The following is a 1,478-nucleotide window of genomic DNA, read 5'->3' as shown; positions in this document are numbered from 1 at the left end:
TGCAGTTCAGCGTCTTAACCACTTACAAGCAGAATAAAAAAAAAACTCACAGAGAGGTCTTAACAATCCGGTGGTTTGAATGGGATTGTGAGCCACTTCAGATAACCTGACTCCACCTGAAGTTCGTACTAGTTCTGGGCAGTCTTTTGCGCTCTTGTTCTTGTCAATATTATCTTGCCATTGCAGAAACAACCACTTCCTGCCACCCATGTCTCACAGCAATTATTCAGTACAAGAGTTCTTCCTGGTGGGTTTTCCCATGGACCCTTCTGTCCAGTTGCTCCTCTTCTTCCTGGTGCTGGCCAATTACCTCATTACCCTCACGGGGAATGGTGTCATCATCTCTATCACCCTGTCAGACCACCGCCTGCAGAGCCCCATGTATTTCTTCCTCCGGAACTTCTCCTTTGTGGAAATTTGGTTCACCACAGTGACAGTGCCCAAACTTCTGGCCGGGTTCCTCGTCGGCAGCCACACCATCACCTTTGTGGGATGCATGGCTCAGTGTTACTTCTATTTTCTCCTTGGGGCCACTGAGTTTTTACTCTTGGGCGTCATGTCCTTTGACCGCTATCAAGCCGTGTGCAACCCCTTGCGCTACCCGGCGCTGATGACTGGGAAGTTCTGCCTAAAGTTGGTGTGTGGCTCATGGGTGGCGGCTTTTTTCACCATCCTTGGTCCTCTCATCATGGTCACCGGCCTTCCCTATTGCAACTCCAATGTCATCAACCATTTCTTCTGTGACCGCACACCATTGGTCAACTTGGCTTGCACTGATACGGAATGGGTAGAGAACATCAACTTGGTTCTGGCTGGGGTGCTGATCCTGGGGTCCTTGGTGCTGACGGTCATCTCCTATTGTCTGATCACCATGACTGTGCTCCGGATCCCTTCTGCTCAAGGCCGGAGCAAGGCCTTCTCCACCTGCGCCTCCCACATGATGGTGGTCACGATAGTCTATGGCAGCCACATCTTCATGCATGTCCGCACCACCCACACCTACACAGAGAGAGTCGATAAAGTGGTGGCACTCATGACCAGTGTGGTGGCCCCATCACTCAACCCCTTCATCTACACCTTACGCAATGAGAAAGTTAAGGAAGCCCTCAGAGAGGCTGCACAGAAGAGAGGACTGTTTTGCACCAAAGAAATCAAGCGAAAAAAGACTTTCATGGGCTTGTGATGAATGAGTGATACTGCTGTTAGAAACAGACAGTAGGATACTGTGAAACTAGACCTTGGATCCTTCAAGTCCTTAGGTGGGAAAGATGTGAACTCTTCTTCCTTCGAGGCAAAGCAGGATTAACTTCTGTCTGGATGCTTCCAGAAGCAATGGAATCCTGCTTCTTTTTGAAAGGTGAATTCACTGGATGGCTTGTAGCCTACTATGCATCTTAATCAATTTTGAAGCCTTCTGTTGGCATAAGAAGTCTTTTGCTAATGGAAGAGGTTCAGAAGAACCATCAGAAGAAGTCTTC

General features: G+C 48.8%; 1 protein-coding gene across 1 annotated transcript; it reads left to right on the top strand.

Moving 5' to 3' along the window:
- The first annotated feature begins 208 nt into the window (after positions 1-208).
- On the top strand, positions 209-1,183 carry LOC107113447 (olfactory receptor 6M1-like). The gene has a single exon (XM_015414776.1). The coding sequence runs from the start codon at positions 209-211 to the stop codon at positions 1,181-1,183; it is 975 nt and encodes a 324-aa protein (XP_015270262.1).
- Positions 1,184-1,478: the final 295 nt, after the last annotated feature.

Source organism: Gekko japonicus, unplaced genomic scaffold (assembly GCF_001447785.1).
Source record: "Gekko japonicus isolate JY-2015 unplaced genomic scaffold, Gekko_japonicus_V1.1 scaffold1635, whole genome shotgun sequence".
In the NCBI taxonomy this organism is placed as follows: Eukaryota; Metazoa; Chordata; class Lepidosauria; order Squamata; family Gekkonidae; genus Gekko; species Gekko japonicus.
The sequence above is the reverse complement of the archived record's forward strand: the minus strand, read 5'-3'. Positions and strand labels throughout refer to the sequence as shown.